Below are 19810 nucleotides of genomic sequence, written 5' to 3'. Positions count from 1 at the left end.
ATCCCCTAGCCTACAGACAGAAGCCTGTCTGTCTTATTTTGCCTGATGTTGTTTTTAAAGGTGCACTCAATGTTTTTCCTCATTAAAAAAGTTTTATATATAATTTAAATCTTGAAACATATGTATACAATTATGAGCACTTACAGGTGATGTAGACCTATCAGTGACCTTATTAAAGCTGTTTATTCTACAAGTAGAGGGTGATCATGGGGGCAGCCATGTTAGAATCACATGACCAGCCGAATGCTACTCATTTAGTCTCCATATCCAACATGTTGTTGAACACTTTTACTTGTGGATTTAATTACTCATGGTTGACTGTGAATAGTTCATTTCTATAATGGCATCTGTAACTGAAAATTACTGATTTTGAATGATGTTGCATCCACACCACGAGGTGTCGCTGCAAGTCCTAGATAACAAACAAAAAAGTCACTAAGTGTACTTTTAAATGTAATACATTTCCATGGATGTATTCCATTTCCATAGAGTACATTCACTGAGCACTTTAATAGGAGCACCTGTACACCTACTTATTCATGCGATTATCTAATCAGCCAATTATGCTCCAGCAGTGCAATACAAAAAACATCCAGATATGGGTCAGGAGCTTTAGTTAATGTTCACATCAACCATCAGAATGGGGGAAAAATTTGGCCTCAGTGATTTTGACTGGTTTGAGTATTTCTGTAACTGCTGATCTCCTGGTATTTTCATGCACAAAAGTCTCTAGAGTTTACTCAGAAGGGTGTGTGAAACAAGACAAAAAAAAAACATCCAGTGAGTGGCAGTTCTGTGGAAGAAAATGGCTTGTTGATGAGAGAAGTCAACTGAGAATGGCCAGACTGGTTTGAGATGACAGAAAGTCTACGGTAACTCAGTTAACTGCTCTGTATAACTGTAGTGAGCAGAATAGCATCTCAGAATGCACATGCCAAACCTTAAGGTGAGTGGGTTACAACAGCAAAAGACCACTGGAGCAGCAGCAATGCAGGAAACATCGGACCCATGGAAAACCCATGGGAGGAAGGGTGCGATAAGGCTCATGAAAGGGAAGTCACTAAATACCAGGAACTAGCTCTAGACTGTAGGGATGCAGAGGTTTACCGGCACAGTCTGTATGGAAGATGCGCCTCAGCCATGGGAATAGCAGGAAAGGATAGGAAGAACGCAACTCTCAGGCTGGGAGAGGCAGCAGAATGAGCCACTTCCTGGCTCTGGAATCGGAGGGAGGAGGTGAGTGAATTGGCCACCATTGCTGATGCGCCAACTGGAGGGCGTTACGGTTAAGGGTCGAAATGCCCAAAGAAGGTTGGACACCGTCTGATGACATCAACTCCTGATCAAAGGTTACTGCCACTCATAGAGTGGCTGAAGATTAGGCATCCCAAGATATATGCTAGTATACAATTCCACAACATTTCAAATGAAGAAATAAATAGAGAGCGATGGATTACAACCGTCAGAAGAGAGAAGATGGCAAATTATCTATAATTCTCTCAGCAGCTGCATTAGAAACCTCATCGCATCTGTGATACTAATTCAAGGGTAATATAATACAAAGTACAATGTTATAAATTTGCAAAAAAATATAAATAAATTAGAAATGTAAAAAAGCTACATTAGGTGAAAAAGCGTCATTACAGGGCTGTAAAAACAGTCCATTAATACAAAAATAGACCTAGCAGCCAAAACAGTCTGTGTGATGTGCACTAAAAGTACAAATAATCAGATTGCGTATTCATTGTGTAATTAAGTTAATTAAGTCTTACTCAGCATCACCATTATAAACAAGTAATCCTGTAAATTGTTTAAAGAAAGGTCATAAAATAATTTTTTCTATCATTATATTTTTCCCCTGAGCTAGTCATGTTTTATGCCAAAACAGTCATACTTTTTTTTTTAAAGACATTTTTCACCCTCTCTTTGAGCCATTGAGTTCAAAAGGTCTCTCTTTTTTCAGCACCCTTCAGACTTCTATATACATGCCGTCTTTGCATTTGAAATGAGTTACAATGCAAATTCGCAGGCTTGCTGTCAAGTCCTATGTAATGTGTTTGGTGCTGCCCCATCCTTCAATAACAGCCTATTTGCAATGCCTGTATGACATTGTGTCAGGTTCTCCAACCAATTCGTCATTCGAGATTTGGGGCTTTGTTTCAATAAATTGTTTTATTGGACTGGAAATTTTTGGTAGTTACAGTATGTTTTCATTGTGCATCAAATACTTTTATTTCAAAAGATCAAAGAAAAATCAATGTTTCATGATATGATACATTTTATAATATAATGGTTGCATTGTTATTGTAAGTTTTGCTCTCCCTTGAAGTTCTTACACAGTGACATACATTGGTTTAGAAATGTGGACAGAAGTTTCTTTTATCGGTACTGTGAGAGGCCTGATAAATTGGTGGTATAAGTTGAAGGCATGAATGGACAGAGATAACCAGCAGTGATAACAGGGAACAATGGTCACAGGTGTCATTTTTATTACTGTTCCAAAAGCATGTGGAGGTTTTACATGGCCTTTTGGCCAAAACAACCCTCTCCCCAGTACCCGTTGCTCCGCCCAACCCACCCTTGTCAATCATCATCCTTGACCCCCTGAGTCAGAGATCACTTAAGGCTTCTTGTGATGGACTGATTTCGTCAGGGGAAAAGTGGAAAAAGGAGGATGAGGAAGAGAAAGAAGAGGGAAGAAAGAAGATGGAAGAAGAGGTAAAGGATTTAGAGAGAATAAAGAGGGGTGAGAAAGAAAATGCCAAATGTCAAACTTTACAATTGCAGTCATTAGATATTGACAGCCACATTTTCAACCAATGTTTTTGTGTTCTCTTGCGGCAGGCCAAGAATGCTTTCTGTTTATCGCTCTCTTCCCACCCTGGAAGGCTCATATGGGTGGTACGCTCCTCCTCTCCTTCTTGGCCCTCCCCCCTCCCCCTCCTTTCTCTTCGTCTCCCACTCTTTTCCTCTCCCCCCTATTCTCTCTCTTTCTCATCCTCCCGAGTCCTCACTTGGTGGCCATAGTGTAGCACCCATCTGGGTGCCACTGCATGTCACGGATGCGCCTGACAGACTGCATCTGTGGATGACGAGCGCCAAACTCGTTAAAGTGACGGTAGTCGCCCTTCTCCAGCAGGTACTGGCTGCCACGGTAACCGGGTACTGGTAGCCCACCCAACTTTGAGATAAAATGTGAGGGAAAGACAAACAGACACCACAAAAATAAATAGAGTAAATTAGAAAAAGAGGAAAATCTTTTTTTAAAAGGAGGAAATCGTTTTTTTTTTAAAGCTGAAAGGTTAAAATTTATGAAGTAGGCATAAAATAATTATAAATGTCTGTTATGAAAACTACATCACTGGAAATGTTTTGCAAAACTTTTTTAAAGTTTAGAATAAGTTAAGAGTAATAATTCTTAGGGGGCCTGGGCAGCTCAGCAATTAAAGACGCTGACTACCACAACTGGTGTCGCAAGTTCAAATCCAGGGCATGCTGAATAATTACAGTCAGGATTCCACAAGCCACGTGATAAGATGCGTGGATTGACTGTCTCAGATGTGGAGGTAACTGAGATTCGTCCTCCGCCACCCGGATTGAGGATTGAGTCACCTCGCCACATTTATACTAACCATGATGGAAATGTTGGTTTCCGTTAGTTTTTCAAATGAATTTCAATGAATACAGTAACTCAGTATGTGACTTGTAGATCTGATCACAAATCTCAGAGACATCTGAAGTCTTTTAGTTTGACTCGAAATCTGATTTCATCAGATCTATTTTTTATGCTCAGATATCACTTTTATCACAGACATCTGCTTGTGCACAAATTGCTTTGATGTGAGAACACTTACGTGCCACAGCTGACCATGATGCTGCCGACACGGTCGGTAAAGCCGTAGGTGTACATACTGGGAACGTCATCATCGATAATCTCCATCTTGCGGCCCTTAAACTCTCCAACCTCATACAGACAGATCTTGTGCTTTTCTGGGTCCTGTCAGGAGCAGACACAAGAAGATCATACCATTTTTTCAATGTTTATATCAACTATTTATATAAATATATATATATATATATATATATATATATATATATATGTATATAATGTTTGCCACTTTCATGGAGCGTGAGATACATGACAGGAATGTATGAGAGACTAAGAAAGAAGTTTAGGAAATGTTGTGGGCAGTGTTGGGTAGTAATAGACTACATGTATATAGTCTGGATTATGTAATCAGATTACAAAAATCAAGTAATTGCAATTAAATTACATTACATTTTTAAATGTGTGTAATCTGATTACAGTTAATTTTATTGATTACATATTTACACATCGATTACATATCAGTCTTGACTCTTTCAATGAATTTAGGGACTTTCAAAGAAATCAGGGACTGACAGAGAGTAAATTGTAATCCAGATTACATGTTTGATTTCATGTTAACTAATGTTTAATGAAAGGAGTGTTAATTGGTACTAACTACACTTAAGAATCAGATTTTAATTCAAACATGCAATGAGTTATTCAAAGGTAATTTGTTTAGATAAGAGGTAGACCGATATATCAGTTTTACAGATTAATCAGTGCCAATAGTTTTAATCTTTGCTGATAGTTGCCGATAATAATTTTTTATTCTTCAGTGTTCCTCAATCTTTCATCATTGAAAATATTCATATTCATATGCATATTCATGTTATCCTCACTTCAAAGTATATTTTTTTATTTCAATAACACAAAGTGTTTTAAATTTGTGCAAGGGCATGCAAAGAAAAATGGAACTATATGGAAAAGTTTCACGTAAGCACATACATCATGTCTCCAACTTCATATCTTGTGAAAAATGTATATATAGAGCCATGTCTCCATCTCCACATTATGCACCAAATCTTATTTTTTTCCTTCAGATTATTATTGGAATTTTGGTTGAACATTTCAACTAAATTTGGGGTTTTATTCATTGTGGACTCTTTTAGCCTCTGTGTCCGTCATGATAAGATTTATTTTTACATTTCTAAACAATACATTTTAAATACTATTGTCCGATTAATCGGTTAACTGCCTTTTCCCACCACCTTATTTATAGTATCAGCAAAATCCACTATTGGTCAACCTCTAGTTTAGATGCAACATGACCACATGGGAAGTCAGTAAGTTGTTTCTGAAAGTTCCAGTAATCTAGAATTAGCCACATAATGCCGACTCACTGACAGGCGACACCACCTATCAGACATTTTTGCAACGGCTCCATTGTATTTGCCTTACCTTGTAACGTGACTGAAAGCGCATAGCGTTAGCAGTGTGGGAGACCTGGGTTTGCATCCCACATTGAAATCAGGAAGTAATTATGTTCGCATGATCAGAAATTAGTGCAATTCAGAAGTTGTATTTTTCCCTCTAACATACAATTTTTACTCCACTGATCATTAGGTGTAGGTTTGAGTTGTGGAGTACAGTTTATAAAATATGGATTCCTCTTCACTGTATAAAATACTATACAACAGAAAATAAGTCACTTTACAACTCACTTTTGGCGCCCCTCTGTGGACATTTAATCTGGAAAATGGACCTCACACGTGCCTATATGCCCAACAGCACTTACCTCTTTGGCCACTCGGGGCAGTGTTTATTTTATTTTTTTTTCTGGTTTCACAGTGTGATCGCTCTGTTAGATTACCTAAAAAAACATAATCTTTAATATGTTACTGAATAATCTAAACTCACATTGCCAATGTGAGTCTCACAGCTAATTTATTTTATTATTTTTTAACTTTGCCCTTTTTGCGCTTTTATTTGGGAGTTCAGTGAGATATAAGATAGGAAATAATGGGACATGGGGAGGAGGAACAAGATTTGGAAAGGTTGCGAGCTAGATTCAAACTTGTGTTATCAACAAGAGAGCCACGGCTCAATGCACTGAGCACTAGGTCACAGCTCTGACCAAAAATTATATTAGAATAATGTTTTAATGATTGCATGATGAACAATGCTCTGACAGTTGAGCTTATCTGACAAACAGTCACTCCAAACATAAACATAAGAGATGAAGAAATTGGTATTGTGAAAAAAGTTGAAGGAAGTGTGAATACCATTCTGACAGGTCTAAAGGAGAGCAGGTAGTCGTTCCTGTGGCAGTTGCTCCAGCAGTCCCAGCGAGGGTATTCACCCTTCTCCAGGATGTACATCTCTCCACAGAAGTTCATCTGCTCCCAACCCACCCAACTAAAAAGTGGTGAGAAAAAGAAAGGAAAAATACAGAAAGTGTTGAAATTCGCAACAATGTCAGAGCAATGTCATATGTGTCAGGAACGTCTGTAATTGTGTCACTCACGGGCCGCACTCCACACGGAGGGAACGCACTTTGTCCATGCCCATTTCACACACATTCATGCACTCGTTGGTGATCTCGATCATACGGCCCTGAAAGTTCTCCTGATCAAACACATACATCTAAAAAGACCAGAGGAGAAAGGGCAGAGAAAATCAGGTAATTTAAGTTGACAATTTTTTTGTTTGACCGCTTAAAAATACATCATACTTCCAACACCCACATCTATTTCTATGGAAACTGAAATGATGCACAGTTTTGCAGAACTGTTTGCATTAAATCCATCATGCATGTGTTATTTAATCATCACATGTAACTTTAAGGCATCTGAATGTATGTAGTGCCTTAGTAGATTAATCTCATTAACTATGGATATAGTTATCCAATATCTTGGATTATGATAATGGATAACCATATATATCTTAGTTTTGAACAATATATCTGTTTATAATTTGAAACCTGACAAACGTCTTTGCTTAAAAACTTTGATGAAAATACATTTATTCATACACTTTAATAGTGGTTAAAGTTTCCAAATACATTTAGGGGCTACTCTACTGTGTGTAATATGGAATTGGCATTGCAATATGATGTGGACTTCGATAAAATATGTGTTAGTGTGTGTTACCTTGTAGTTTCCCATGCCCATCTCAGTTCTCTTAGTCTGAGCAGCCTTTCCATCAGGCTGGGAGGCAGGCTTGGTCTTCTCTCCACCAGAGGACATGATGACTATAATAAAAGAAAGAGAAATCAATAGCAAAAGCATATGTATGAATGGAGAAGCCTAAATAATTCGATTTTTCACTAATATCTATTGTTGGACATATGGTGATGTTAAGTCCTAAAGTTAGCTCAATACAGTTAATGAGACTCATTCTCATTCGATGAGTGCATTTATAGTGCTTGGAAGAATTCTTCAAATGTTGAATGGTTCACCCACTCACTTTGCAAGTCGTACACAAGAGCAGCATAAACCAGCAATGCTCATACGTAACAGAATTTGCCTTAGACGACTAATATATATATATATATATATATATATATATATATATATATATATATATATATATATATACATTTATATTAATATAATGTACATTCTATTATAATATAAATATTGCATAAAACCTCAAAGGTATAATGGCTAAACAAATGCTTAATATACTGTGATTCTTGCTAATTAATAAAGTTATTAAAATACTCTTGTGTTCAATAAATAAATCAAATAAATGCATTATTTTTACATGTTAACACATTTTTCCTATAGCTACATCACCTCGCTCTTTCATTACACTTAGCAGAAAGACAGCTTCTTTTATCTTTACTTCTTCTGTTATGACAAAAAGGTCTACAGTTCACCCAGACAACGTTTAAGCTCTGTGCTCACTAAAGGATCTCATTTTAATTGCTTTCTACCAGTGCTTATGTGTCAAAAGCAGCTCTCTCTCTATTTGAGCTATTTTTTCATAAGTCCGTGCTGGGGTTCCATAGACCATCAGAATAGATGAAAAGAGGGAACAAATCTTTCCCAGGTGGTTTTTCTCTGAAACCCCAGTCTCTTACCTGTGTGTTAGGCAGTAGCCGTCTCACTCAGCGTGTCAGCGTGTGTATTGAAAGCAAACATGTGTCCCTTTTATAGGCTGGCGGCTGGCGTGGGGGGATTAGGCCCACAGAAACAAACTCGCTGAGCTCAACACCCCACACACAGAAAAGAAATCACCCCATCATCAAACAGAGAGAGAGAGAGAGAGAGAGAGAGAGAGAGAGAGAGAGAGAGCGAGAGAGAGAGACCCAAAAATGAAACTTCTCTAATCATTTACTCACCCTCATGCCATTTGAGATCTGTACCTATTACATTTTTCTACTGAACACAAATCAAGATTTTTAGAAGAATATTTCAGCCCTATAGGACCATTCAATGCATGTCAACAGGGTCCAAACTTTTGAAGCTCCAAAAAGCACATAAAGGTAGCATAAATGTAATCCATAAAACTCCAGTGGTTTAATCCATATATTCAGAAGCGAAATAAAAGGTGTGGGTGAGAAACAGATCAAAATTAAGACCTTTAAAAAATAATACATTTAATAAATTCTCTTCCCGGTCCAGTTGGTGGCGATATGCATGAAGAATGTGAATCGCCAAAAACAAAAGAAGAAGAATGTGAAAGTGAAAGCAGAGATTTATAGTAAAATAATTACTTAAATATTCATCTGTTTTCACACACACACATATCATATCGCTTCTTATGACATGGATTTAACCATTGGAGTATTACTTTTATGCTGCCTTCATATGCGTTTGGAGCTTCAAAGTTTTGGACCCTATTAACTTGCATTGAATGGATTGAAACACACTTTTAAAAATCTTAATTGTTTTTTCAACAGAAGAATGAAAGTCATACACATCTGGAATGGCATGAGGGTGAGTAAATTATGAGAGAATTTTCGTTTTTGGGTGATCTATCCCAATGAAGTCTCAATGTCACTATTAAAAACATTTCCACACTGTGAAATGAAACTAGATAAAAACTTTCTTTATTTGAATACAAAAGGAGATATTAGGCAGAATGGCTGCTTCAATCACCATTCACTTTAATTGCATTGAAACAAGATGCAATGAAAGTAAATGGTGACTGAGACCAACATACTTCACTGAGACTACATATAGAAATGTGTTACTGTATTTTGTATTTCACGGAAGAAATTAAATATGATTTCATTCCATTTCTATCAAGAATGCTGCAAACTGCACAAGCTTTTTGGAGTAACGTACCAGCAAATTCTATGTTTTCATTATAAAACTAAAGCTCGGTTGCAGTTTCTCAATTGAACGATGCAAATTTTTTTAGGGTTAACAAAAATGTTCCCTTTATCTGTCACATAAATTAAATTAATATTAATTTTACACTGCCATTTCCCCATTTCTTTTACACTTCTAGGTCACAGGTCATGGGTCATATGATGTGATGAGCAGCCATGATTACCATGGCAACACACAGTCTGAAAGGAAGTCTGGTAAACTTAGTCTAGTAGTCCTAAACTTGATTTGAAGAGAAAATAGATGGAAAAATAAAAGAAACATAATATAAATAATAACTTTTTGGACACATGGAATGGACAGCAAATTTGGGTATCACTATAGGCCTATGTACCATATAGCTAAATCTGTTATAATGTGAAGTATATGTTAATATAAAGTTAATATGAATAGTTTTCTTAAGTTCACTAAACTGAAGTTCACTACCTAATCTAAAACAGCAGAAAAATTACAGACATGTTTCAGAGAGGTTTGATAGTGAGGACTTTCACTGTATGCTGTGGGTCAAATCCCTGCATTCTCCACCTATAGGCCGCTCTTTGTGTACATAGGATGCACAATGCTGACTGATAGGAATACACCCGCCTGCACTCCATTGTCCGGGCCATTGCGTCTGCATTAACGCTCATGCGTGGCTCCATCAAATCCAATGTGCTGACAGCGCAGAATGCACCACTACTCTGGATTCACAATAAAGGGGATGATCTCACAAACAGAACCAAACACACTCACACACACACACACACACACACACACACACACACACACACACACACACACACACACACACAGACACACATTCAGACATACCCCTCTCAGTCTGTGATCACTCCATCAGTTTCAGAGTTGCAACCGGCATTCAGCTGTGGTGGCAGTGTAAAATTAAAGTGCCAAATATTCAAAAAACTCCTTGTGACAAGGGACTGATGTACAACATTGTAAAGTAGGATAGGTGGAGATTCAGGTGAGTTGGCACATATATGAAAGATTAAGGTGGGATAACATAACGGATGAAAATTTTATGGAAATTTACCAGTTATTAAAAAGAAACTGTCAATTCACTTCTATGTTTAATTTAAGATATTACAAGTCAAATGTAATTGCGCTTGCTCAGTTTTAACATTTGGGCTATTGCTCATTTTTGTGCATTGGAGGTGTTAGCACCTGGTCGAACCAGCCTCTGTTTTGTCATTGGAACTTCTTTTCAATACTGACTAGATCCAGTCAAAACATCCATGGAATGTTAATGGGATTTATATCACAATTGGAACCAATCCTCATGGGATCAAACAAGAATTTTCCTACTAGGTCAACTAAAATTCCTTTTTTCATTTTCTTTTCTCTCTCTCTCTCTCCCAAGTCAAGCCATTTTTATTTGTATAACACTTTTCACACCACACATCATGGATTAACAGAAAATGAAACTGTAATATCTATAAAGTTTTGAGTCTTCATTGTGTAGTTTGATTAAATATGATTGTAAATTGTGGACAAAAATAAACAATTAAATAATAATTGTATTTATAACCCCAGTAAGCAAGCCTATGGCGACTGGGGCAAGGAACACAAAACCATAAGATGTTGGTTAATGGAGAAATATAACCTTGGGAGAAACCAGGCTTACTCTGGGGCCAGTTCCCCTCTGGCTAAACAACATGAATAGAATGCCATATATACTAATACTTATTACTCATATACTCATAATACTTATTTATGTGCAGTGCAAGTCATGGTTTAAAATTGTAAGTGTTAAGGGTCAGTGTTTAAACAAAGATTTTGTATATCTCTAAGATTAACGACTAATGTCTTTGAAGTTCATCCTGTATTAACAGCAGAAAAGTATATAGATGCTTATATGGAGACCGTCATGAGACAGGTTAGTTTTACCCTACTGATGATGTGTTGTTGCAATAGTAATCCTGCTCAGTACGAGAGGAACTGCAGGTTCAGACATTTGGTGCGTGTGCTTGGCTGAGGAGCCACTGGTGCGAAGCTTCCATCTGTGGGATAATGACTGAACGCCTGTAAGTCAGAATCCCCCTAAACGTAATGATACTGCAGCACCGCGGGACTCCGATTGGCCTGGGATAGCTGGCCCACGTGGGCCCGGCAAGGAGAGGCGTTCGAGACGGAGCTAGGGCGCCCCTCACCCATCACGCACATAAAGTTTGTGGAGAACCTGGTGCTAAATGACTCGTAGATGACCTGACGGACATGTATATAGAAGAAGGCTTTTGTTTGCAATTAATTTATAGTCTATGTACTCCATTTTAAGAGTGTAGTCCATCATTAGACCAAGGTGATGCAGGTAGAGATCAGTTAGGTGCATCGCAAATGTAATGTTTATCCGGTAGGATCTTATTTGATTCCTTTTCTCTCCAATTTTTTGGCATTCCAAATTCCCAATCTGCAAGTCCTTGTGGTGGCGTAGTGACTTGCCTTAATCTGGGTGGCAGTGTATGAATTTGCCTCCACGTCTGAGAAAGTCAGTCCACTAAATGTATTACGTGGCTTGTTGAGCATGTTACCGTATACCTAGTACATTTGGAGGCTCACGCTATTCTCCTTGGCATCCATACACAACACACCATGCATCCCCACCGAGCATGAGAATGACATTATAGCGACCATGAGGAGGTTAACCCAACATGACTCTACCCACCTTAGCAACCTTTCCAATTGGTATCTTAGGAAGCCTGACTGGAGTCACTCAGTATGCCCCGGATTCGAACTTGCAACTCCTGGTCGGTAGACAGCATCTTTACTTGCTGAGCTACCCAGGTCCCCTCTTATTTGATTCTTAAAAAAAGAGAAGTAGCCTGATGTTTGATCCTGTAAGGACTATACTACAACTAGTAAATCTTGCAAAGAATGTCCAACGTCAAAATGGACATTTGACCTTCTGGCTGGTTATACGAGGGAAATTCCATTAGCCTTCCTTTTTTTAACAAATGCTCAAATGATGATGAATGGCAATCATGTTAATTTGTTAAAAACATTTGAGCCTTCACTTTTCTGCAGGTAAGAAGATGAACAGAGTCACCAAGATTCAAACAACCCCATCAATGTCTGAGATAGACATGGCTCCTTGCTTCAAGGAAATCCTGAACCCTACTATTCTTTCTCACACACTCTAAATTTAATGTGAAAACACATAGTGAGAAACAAGGCCAAACAATTGATTCTTTTTCTGAGAGAGTAACACAAGGTGTCAAACTGTCAATAATTTGACACAGATTTCCTCTTCTCAAGTATTGTTTTTGTGCCTCTAGTTTAATGCTGTGTGAATGGATGCTGCTTGGAAAGAGCAGAAGAATTACGGAGCATTCTGCATTATTTAATAGATACAAGACCTAATGAGAAGACAGAGACACTGAGAAAGGATGTTTGTGATTCAGTCTGTAGGAGCGGGGTACAATTTGAATGTTCAGAATTTGTGTATGCACATGTGTGTTTCTCAGGTGTTCGTGTTCGAGCAGGAGCATTTCCAAAGCAAGTGTCAGGAGCTCACCACAGAGTGCTGCAACATCCAGGAGCGTGGGTTTGACAACATCCGATCTAGTGGAGAGTGGCGCGTGAGTCGCCCACTCAGTGTTAATGATTGCGAAATCTCATGACTTCTTAAGGAAATTGCACTGTTGGATGTTCAAAAATACCAGACTTTACAAATGGACCTTTGTAAATGTTTTAATTATCTTTAAACAATAGCTGGGTGTGGTATGATCACCATGACTTCCAGGGGCAGCAGTTTGTCTTGGAAACTGGAGAATATCCACACTGGGATGCCTACAGAGACAGTCTGGGCTACCATGTGGAGATGATGATGTCATTGCATCCCATCTTCTGTGCTGTGAGTCCATGCACCAATACTTTGAAGGTCTTGTTCAAAGGACCAAAAAGCCTTTATTTTCTCAAAGTTGCATCTAGCGGTAATTGCTAAGACAAGCATCACTATCACTATTAAATAAACCCCTAACCCTAGTATTAATCTTTAGTGCATAACTCGTCATAACTTACATTTCTCTGAACAATCAGATTATTGCCTGATGGAGTAACAAGTGGGTGAAAAAGTCTGGGCCATTGAGCCAGAATGTCATAGAGACATGGGAAGTTGGTTGTATTGACTTGGGCCAGTAAGCAACCATCCATAATACCCTGGCAATGCCCTAGAAAATGCCTAGCAATGTAGCAAAAACCACTTAGAACACTTTTGCAACCATATAACAACACTCTGGCAACCACACACAACACAACTGAGGTGATGAGTTTTGCACAAGCCAAATCTAGTTATTCTTACAGGTGCTCATTAAATGGTTGCTTGTGAAAATTAGATTTTGGTAGCCTTGTAAATTGGGATTAAATTGATAAGAAATGTATTTAGTTTAGTTTTGAATAATGAAAAAATGGTAAGTGTCCGCACACTGATTTTTTGCTGTAAAAATTCTTAATTGGCTTACACATGCTTGCAACGTAGGGAAGGAGGCATTGCCTCAAGTGAAGGAGTTCAAGTACCTCGGGGTCTTGTTCACGAGTGAGGGGACAATGGAGCGGGAGGTTGGCCAGAGAATCGGTGCAGCGGGGGCGGTATTGTACTCGCTCTATCGCACCTTTGTCACAAAAAGAGAGCTGAGCCGGAAGGCAAAGCTCTCGATCTACCGGTCAATTTTTGTTCCTACCCTCACCTATGGTCATGAAGGCTGGGTCATGACCGAAAGAACTAGGTCACGATTACAAGGCCGAAATGGGTTTCCTCAGAATGGTGGTGGGCTTCTCCCTTAGAAATAGGGTGAGGAGCTCAGTCATCCGTAAGGAGCTCGGAGCAGAGCCACTGCTCCTTTGAGTCGAAAGGAGTCAGTTGAGGTGGTTTCGGCATCTGGTAAGGATGCCCCCTGGCCGCCTCCCTAGGGAGGTGTTTCAGGCACGTCCAGCTGGGAGGAGGCCTCGGGGAAGACCCAGGATTAGGTGGAGAGATTACATCTCCACACTGGCCTGGGAACGCCTCGGCGTCCCCAGTCAGAGCTGGTTAATGTGGCTCGGGATAAGGAAGTTTGGGGCCCCCTGCTGGAGCTGCTGCCCCCACGACCCGACTTCGGATAAGCGGTTGAAGATGGATGGATGGGATGCTTGCAACGTTTTGACCATTAGGTCTCAAGGACCTAATGGTGGAAATTTAAAAGCAAGTGTAAGCAAATAAAGTATTTTTGGATCAATAAATCAGTGTGCGTTCACTAACCATTTTTTCTTTGGTATTTGAATTGAGTCTTGCTCTTGTGCCCAACTGAAGATGGATGTGCGTAACTTTTCTTTAGTGTTGAATAACCATAGAGCATAACTGCATAGACCAACATAGTCTCATGACAACTTGTAATTCATTGAGAGTGAGAACCACTAATCCTTGTGGTCACGATTAGTGGTTCTCGCTCTCAATGGGGCATGTGGTAAGTTGTGCGTGGATCATGGAGAGTAGCATGAGCCTTCAAATGCTGGGAGTCTCCGTGGTGTCATGCAAAACGAGCCACGTGATAAGATACATGGATTGACGGACTCAGAAGCGGAGACTTGTCCTCCGCCACCCAGATTGAGGTGAGTAACCACGCCACCAGGACTTACTAAGTAGTGGGCATTGGGCATTCCAAATGGGGAGAAAAGGGGATAAAAAATAAAATACTGAACTAACAATGACCAACACCCTTTTACAGCATTTATTAATCTTGGTTTATGTTCATTCACTATTGTTTTATATAGAATTGTTCTATAGTCTATACAGTATTTAACGCAATTACATCATAAGTAACTTACTACATTTCTAAAAAATTAAGACTAATCACTTACTTTCCTTTTTTCAATGAAAAAGTAATTTAATTATAGTAATTAATTATTTAGTAATGCATTACTCCCAACACTGCTTGTGAATACCGCATCTGTTATGAAGCAAAGTTTATATCAACCTGTCAAAACATGTCAGCACATGACAGCTGATCATTTCACACAGTGCAAAATTCACACATAGACGTACCTAGAGTAGATCTACCTGATTTTTGTAGCTGGTACTAACAGTTGTGAAAATAGTGTGATTTAGGCTCTGCATTCAGAAATAGTTTAATTACCTAAAATTCTTAGACACATAAGATGTTTCACAAAAGCATTGGTCTTAAAATGGGTATTTATATCTTCAGCTTTAGTGTGTCAATAGTAAATATAAATGTTAGACTCCCAAACATTCCTTTTGCAAATAGAAAAGATTAGAATAGAAGAACAGGGAACCCTGCAACAGATGTCATGGGCCCCACAAAGCCCCCCACTGAACATCGTGTTAGTCTGAGAATACATAAAGAGACAGAAGCAATTGAGACAGCGTAAATAGATAGAAGAACTGTGGCGAATTCTCCAAGATGCTTGAAACATCCTATCTGCCAACAACCAAGAAAAACTGTGTCCAGGTGTAACTAGGAGAATTGGGGCTATGTTAAAGGCAAAGGTCGTCACACCAAATATTGATTTAGTTTTTCTACATTTTCTGGACTTTTTATGACATTAAGTGATAAATTAAAACTATTTATGTCATTATTTTTGAAGACATCCACGCTATGCAACATTTTTCACAAGTGCCTAAAACATTTGCACAGTACTGTACATTATGTAAAAGCAGAAACAGAACCGTTAAGACTTGATCTCACTGTGAATTCAGCGACAGTAGGTTGAAAGTTCAGCTTCTGAAATCAGTCTGTGCTTACCAAAATCCGAATCACTGCCCCCAGTGGCCGAAGCTGGAACTGTTGTTAAACATTTGGCCACTCCATTCTCCAGATGAAATGTCCACAGAGTGGCGCCAAAAGCGAGTTGATTTTAGTTGTAAATTATGTAATACAGTCAACAAGAATGCATATTTCATTAAACATTCCCCCTTTCCCAAACCCCAACCCTAAACTTAACTGTCAGTGGAGTAAATATGTAATATTAAAGGGAAAATGCAACCTCCGAATCACACTCATCATTAATAATGTGAATGCCATTACTTCCTGGTTTCTGTGGGACCAGAATCCATGTCTCTGATCAGTAACACCACACAACAGGTATACACATTTGAACTGAGTTCAATGGTCCAAAGGTTATTGGACCATTGAGTAGCAAGATGTCAACTTCCTGTGTAATCATGTTGAAAGACTTACTTTGAAGGAGGGACTGAGCCATATTAAGTGACAAGAATAACAGATAGCCCTTTTCCACCGAAATCACGATGTTCTCATACCGAGCATATGCTCTGCTGGTTCACGGCCGTAAACTGGCCATGCTTTTCCACTGACCTAAGAGCCGAACGGTGACGTAACGGGTTATGTGGTAGTTTCACATGACTACCTCAAACATAAACAAACAAGCCGTGTCACAGAGTGTTTGTAAACAGCTTTTAATGCAATCCATCTTTATTACATTGCTCAACCTGATCTATGCTAAAGACGACAGGTAATGTAATTACATTATATTGTATGAACTATGGCTTGACTTGTTAAGTTCTGTAAACTGTTACAGTGGAATCATTATTAACTCTGGTGTAGCAGATGGTTGTATTTGGATTTTTCCCATAGCCTATAATATTATTGATAGAGAATCCCACTGTTTTACTTAACAGATAGATCTTGCTGATGAGTCAGCTGTCATTACTGCTGTTAGTGCCGTTGAGAAAGAGATCCTTATGGATTTAAAATCCTAAAATATTCTGCATGATCGTGCGATTGATTAATTAAACAGGAAAGGAGGACTGATTTTCACCTCAAGCAAATTGGTAAGTGCTTTTTGCATTGTTATAGCAGCATCAGGAGTTTTCTAAGTGCAAATTAGGCTGCTGGAGCATTCAGTGTTGGATCAAGTTTTGAAATGTAGTGCTGCGTTCCATTCAACTCGGAAAGTCGGATTTTACAACTTCCTACTAGGAAAAGTGCAATGGCAATGGAATGCATTTGTCAGAATTACAACTTGTTGACTAATGCAGAAATTTTCAACTCCGATTTCACCAAGATGCAGGTGCATGATGTAAGTGTACGTAAGTGATTAACATTCACTTTATTAAGTAATATCATTACTTAATATAGTGAATGTTAATCACTTACTAAATGTTAATCATATTAAAGCTTAGTTTAACAAATGCCTGCAGAAACAGGTGTATAAAACATTATAATCTCTTTTGATAATCGTACACCTGTAGCACAAATGCTAGCACTGCAGCATTGTTTATCAGTTGGGTTGCTAGGAGACATCTCTAATGAGAGTCAAACCCCTGCTAAGCTAACAAGAGCATTGCAGTTTTGTTTCCTTAAATGTAATCTTCCAAAAATCGGGGAATGGAATGCATTTATGGTCGGAGAAATCAAGTAGGAATATCCCACATCCACCTTGAATGGAACGCAGCATAACCATGTACACTGACGAAACAAAATATATTGCAAGCAACATTTAAATTGCAAATATTATTACACCGATTTTCCAGGTATTATAAACATCCTTGTTAGATTCAAATGAAAAATTATGATTTTTGAATGTCTGTTTGGGAGACGTTCATTTCACAAAACAGTCATGCTGCAGTTAATATTAGGCTTGCTTAAGCATTAAGTGTCGTTTCAAGTTCTGGCTTTCGTGCGTGGATGTGTTTTTAAAATGTCAATTGGTATTACTAGTTAGCAGCGGCATAATGTACGATGCCCAAAGGCATAGGCTGTCTTATTCATTGTGAAACTGTGTTTTCTTAAATGGCATGAATCACACTAAAGGCCTAGACTTAAAATTCATGGCCCGCCACTGCTTTTGCAAGCGCAAGAATTTTCCTTAAAAAGGTAGATTTGTGTGTGTGTGTGTGTGTGTGTGTGTGTGTGTGTGTGTGTGTGTGTGTATTCAGCTGTAGATGTAAAACTGACCCAGGTCAGTTTGTTTGGTCCCGTTGGGCTCGGGTCAAAAAACAGACCTCCAATGCCCATAAGGACATAGCTAAAGTTATTGATTCAAGGCTCTGCGCATCTTATACAATCTTTCATTGCATTTTTCTCACCTCTCCATGTCCTTGCAGCTTTGTGTGCTATGAGTACACAGGCTATCGAGGACAGCAGTATGTTATGGAGTGTAACAAGCACAGTGGAGACTACCAGCATTGGAAGGACTGGGGCTCACACTGCCAGACCCCTAAGATCCAGTCTATCTGCAGAATCCAACATTAAGTCTTATAGAAAGAGTGTGTGCAAGCACAGTCACATCAATCATTACAGTAGCAGTCACTTTACTAAGTGCAGTCTTGCAAATTTGTGGTTTCCATTTATGTCACTCTAAAGCATATGCAAAAATCTTGAGTACTACGCAAACAAAGGTAAAAATTTTACAATTTGAATTCCATACAGATACACATCATTGCTTCTACCGAGTTTAATTGGACATGCTGCCAAAAAGGCCTGTAGTCAGTCAAAAAAAGATACAGAAAGCATGTTCTCCTCACTTTTAAAAGTTGATAAGCCTATTTATTTTGCTATCCTAACTATGCATGAATATATCATTAGTGTAATTTTATTATTTGCATTTAGCATTGTTTTTTCCCTGCTGTTCACAACAATATCAGAACACATCTGCGACCACCAACAGTTGAGCACCACTGATCTATACAGCAGAAGCACAGTGCGGGGCAAAAAGATGTCAAGATCACTCGATCTTTGTGTAAAGATGTGTATCTGTACATGTAAACATATCATGCTCTGAGACGTTTGCGTGCCATATGGGACAGATGGGTGTGTGTGTAAGACCATTCGGAGGAGAGGAGGATGATGGGTGACTAATAAATGCAGACTCATCTCAAATTAGCATCTGTGGTCTTTGTGTGTGTGTGTGTGTGTGTGTGTGTGTGTGTGTGTGTGTGTGTGTGTGTGTGTGTGTGTGTGTGTGTGTGTGTGTGTGACTGATGGCATTAGTGTACACTAAGGCCAGTGTGCTAATTGTATTAGAGAAAACAAAGACGATGACACTAGCCCAACATAAGGTAAAAAAGGTAAACCAAAAACCACTTGGGTTGGTTGGAGAAATTAAAGATGCACTCACCAACTAATTTGTTTGTGTCATCTTGGAATTACAGTAACACCTAGTGGTGTGGATGTAGCATCATTCAAAATGAATAGTTTTCAGTTACAGACGCCATTGTACAAATGTACTACATCAAAGTCTTTCTAGCAAGTCAGTCCACTGTTGACCATCTTTGGAACGCTCTCAGGATGCTATTTCTATTTTATTTGATACTTATTTTTAATTGATACTGCGTGGACATATTTATATTGCTTGTATTTTAATTCTTGTTTCGTATATTTAGAGATTGTGTGACATTCACCTACAACACAAAAACAAATTCCTTGTATGTGTAAAAAAAACTTACTTTGCAATAAAGCTTTTTCTGATTCTGATTCAGGAGTAAACCTTTTTTTAATAAGAGAAAAATTATAGAGTGCATCTTTAAAGGGATAGTTCACCCAAAAATTTTAATCGGATCATTAACTCGCAGATCCCAGATGTGTATGACTATACTTATTTTGGAGAACACAAAGATTTTAAAAAGAATATTTCAGCTCTCTTGATACATACAAGCAAGTGGATTGTGACTAGAATTCAGAAGGTCCAAAAAGGACATAAAGGCAGCATAAAA

The 19810-nt window shown here is 38.5% G+C and overlaps 1 protein-coding gene and 1 pseudogene across 1 annotated transcript; one reads left to right on the top strand and one right to left on the bottom strand.

Moving 5' to 3' along the window:
* Positions 1–2467: 2467 nt before the first annotated feature.
* On the bottom strand, positions 2468–8014 carry LOC127651842 (beta-crystallin B1-like; annotated as a pseudogene).
* Positions 8015–12176: 4162 nt separating this feature from the next.
* Positions 12177–18350, top strand: LOC127651311 (beta-crystallin A3-like). The gene is made up of 4 exons (XM_052137092.1): positions 12177–12243; positions 12607–12715; positions 12856–13029; positions 18203–18350. The coding sequence occupies exons 1-4, from the start codon at positions 12177–12179 to the stop codon at positions 18348–18350; spliced, it is 498 nt and encodes a 165-aa protein (XP_051993052.1).
* Positions 18351–19810: the final 1460 nt, after the last annotated feature.

This window comes from Xyrauchen texanus, chromosome 11 (assembly GCF_025860055.1).
Source record: "Xyrauchen texanus isolate HMW12.3.18 chromosome 11, RBS_HiC_50CHRs, whole genome shotgun sequence".
Classification (NCBI taxonomy): domain Eukaryota; kingdom Metazoa; phylum Chordata; class Actinopteri; order Cypriniformes; family Catostomidae; genus Xyrauchen; species Xyrauchen texanus.
Note: the sequence above shows the minus strand (reverse complement) of the source record. Positions and strands in the feature narration are given on the sequence as shown.